Source organism: Octopus bimaculoides, chromosome 3 (genome assembly GCF_001194135.2).
Source record: "Octopus bimaculoides isolate UCB-OBI-ISO-001 chromosome 3, ASM119413v2, whole genome shotgun sequence".
NCBI classification, from domain to species: Eukaryota; Metazoa; Mollusca; class Cephalopoda; order Octopoda; family Octopodidae; genus Octopus; species Octopus bimaculoides.
In genome coordinates, this window is record NC_068983.1 from 7,236,300 (window position 1) to 7,238,799 (window position 2,500).

The 2,500-nt window shown below is 36.1% G+C and overlaps 1 protein-coding gene across 5 annotated transcripts in view; it reads right to left on the minus strand.

Moving 5' to 3' along the window:
• LOC106884027 (nischarin) overlaps positions 1–2,500 on the minus strand; it is a 71,565-nt gene that overhangs the window by 15,012 nt on the left and 54,053 nt on the right. For 2 of the 5 annotated variants that reach the window (XM_014935210.2, XM_014935241.2), the window contains exon 15: positions 932–959. The exons of the other annotated variants lie outside the window; for them this stretch is intronic. In XM_014935210.2, coding sequence (XP_014790696.1) covers positions 932–959 — 28 coding nt within the window. The remainder of the gene's footprint in view (positions 1–931; positions 960–2,500) is intronic. 5 annotated transcript variants of the gene reach the window in all.

Genomic DNA, 2,500 nt, shown 5'->3' on the forward strand with positions numbered 1-2,500 from the left:
AAAAAAAAAAAAGAAAATGCATCCAGTACGCTCTGTGAAGTGGTTGGTGCTATTTAGGTCTCAGGTGGTAAATACTGAATTCTGCTGACTAGGCACAAAGTCAATGCCAGACAGGGAGAGAGTAAAAGGAAAAGGAGAGAGAGAGAGAGAGGAAACAGAGAGAGAGAGGAGAGAGAGAGAGAGAAAGAAGAAAGAGAGGATCAGGTGTATTTAGTTATGTCATTGGTACTGTTTTTATTTTCTCATGCAAAACAGATAAAAAGTGAAAATCAGCCATAGCAGGATTTGAACTCACAAACAAGAGTTCATAAACATGACACAATGAAGCAATCTAGTCAAGAACTGCAGTAGATAGATAAATTATCTAACTACTTCGCTATAGTTGATGAATTAAATATTAGCTGGAGAAATCTTCAGGCATAGAACTAAATTAAGAAAATGACACTTCACACCAAACTGAAGCTGATGGAGCCAAGACATGCTAGAAATAGCTGTTAAACCTCCCAACGACAATAACAACTAATGTTGAGAATGAAGTCAACATTATTGACTTGAACATTTGCTGAGATCATCACAATTCCAGCCAGAAAATCAGAATGATATCTAAGGAAATGTTTAGAGAAACAAGAACTAAAGGCTATTCATAAAAGCTTGTCAAAGATCAGCCAGAGTGAGAATGAAGTGAAAAGCTAAGGCATGCCAGCTCTCGAGTTACTAAAGAGGTTAATAAACTAAACATTAATCTGTACTAATATAAGTGGAGGTCATCACAGATTAATAGTAGTGGTACTACTAGTAGTAGAGGTGATAATTAGTTCAAGGGAAAATTTAGACTTATCTCTAAAGATTCTCAATATCTCATTAAATTAGATTTTAAGGATTAAAAAAAAAAAATGTTTAGCAGTTGAAATTATTAAAATGGAAACATCACCTAATTGGCAGCAAGCCATGACACTTGGCTGAAATGTATACAAGAAATAAAACATGAGAAAAGATTGTTTGTGTTAAATGTGTTAAAGAGATGGACAAAATGGACAGAAGTAAATACAGAATTGACTGAACAAAAGACGAAGTAGTGGAAATATATTGAAGAGAAGAAGAGAATAGATGGGTTTCGAGTCTTTTGGATTGAGCTGTACTCACTACTTTCAGAGTAGATGGGTGTGTGGTGGGTGTTAACCTGTAGAACAGACAGCAACAGGGTTTATAGTGAGGATGGCTATGATGGTGGTTATGACAGTATATGGCGGTGGAGGTAGAGTGATGGCAGGGTGCTGGCGATGTGCTGACGTATGAGTTGATGTGACAGTAGCTGTGATGCTGGTTGAAGTGATAACTGTCAAGATAGGTGTAGAGATAGGATGGTGGTTGAAGTATACAGTGATGGTTACTGTGGTAGTGATGGTCATAGTGGTAGCATGACAATGGCTGTAGTAGTGTGAAGGTAGGTATAGCATGCATGACAATGGTTATGATGTGTATGTGTGTGTAATAGTGTTGTCCTAAGTATAAGCACATTGGGAAAATGTCCAGATAGCCTTATACTAATTTATATTTGTGGTAGATTGCTGCCAGTTAATAAAATCTATAAACCCTGGTGCATTGCTTTACCCAGGGGCATATAATGCTGTAAAGACAGTGCTTATGATGGTCTGAATCTTGTACCTAACCTATTATGAACAACACACAAAACCATCTGAGTTACTTTGACTCTAGACCTTGCCAACTATAGAGTTACTAAACATGTTAATCAACCAAACATTAAACTGTACTTATATATACAAAAGTGGAGATCATCACAGACTAATTGTACAACTAATAGTAGTAGTGGTGGTGGTAATTAGTTAAAGAGAAAATTTAGATTGATAATTTTTGCTGCTAATTTCAACTTACATAACAATTAAAACTGCATCTCAAATACATGAGATGACTTTTGATGGTGATCCCACTTACATAACAAAACTGCATCTCTAAGACAAGAGATGATCTTTGCTGGTGTTCTGCATCTCAAAGACAAGGCTTTCTATTCAGAATCAGAAAATACTTCAGCACTGATTTGTTACTAAACATCTATAAAACTCAGATAATATTCGCAATATATATACATGATGTTAATACTGTTAGACACCATACAAGCATTGTAGGAAACATCCAGAAGAAGGCTACATGAGCATTTGTCAATAAATTACTAATACTTTACAACCTCTGGCTTACAGACACACTGCTTCCTCATTCACACTACTTATTCTATAGCTACTACAACAGCCTCTAGTCCTATAAACTAGCTACCTCCATACCCTCTGACTTAAAGACACACTACCTAATCTACAACAATATCCTTTGTTCCTCTGAAAGTATCTAGCTTATACATCAGACAAACTGACTTACTTTCCTATCATATACACTGCCTATAATTCTACAGTACTCTTCTTAACTAGTTAGTTATGTAATCTCATTCAGGCCCAACAGACACGTTCATCTACCACATCTCTCAAGCTCT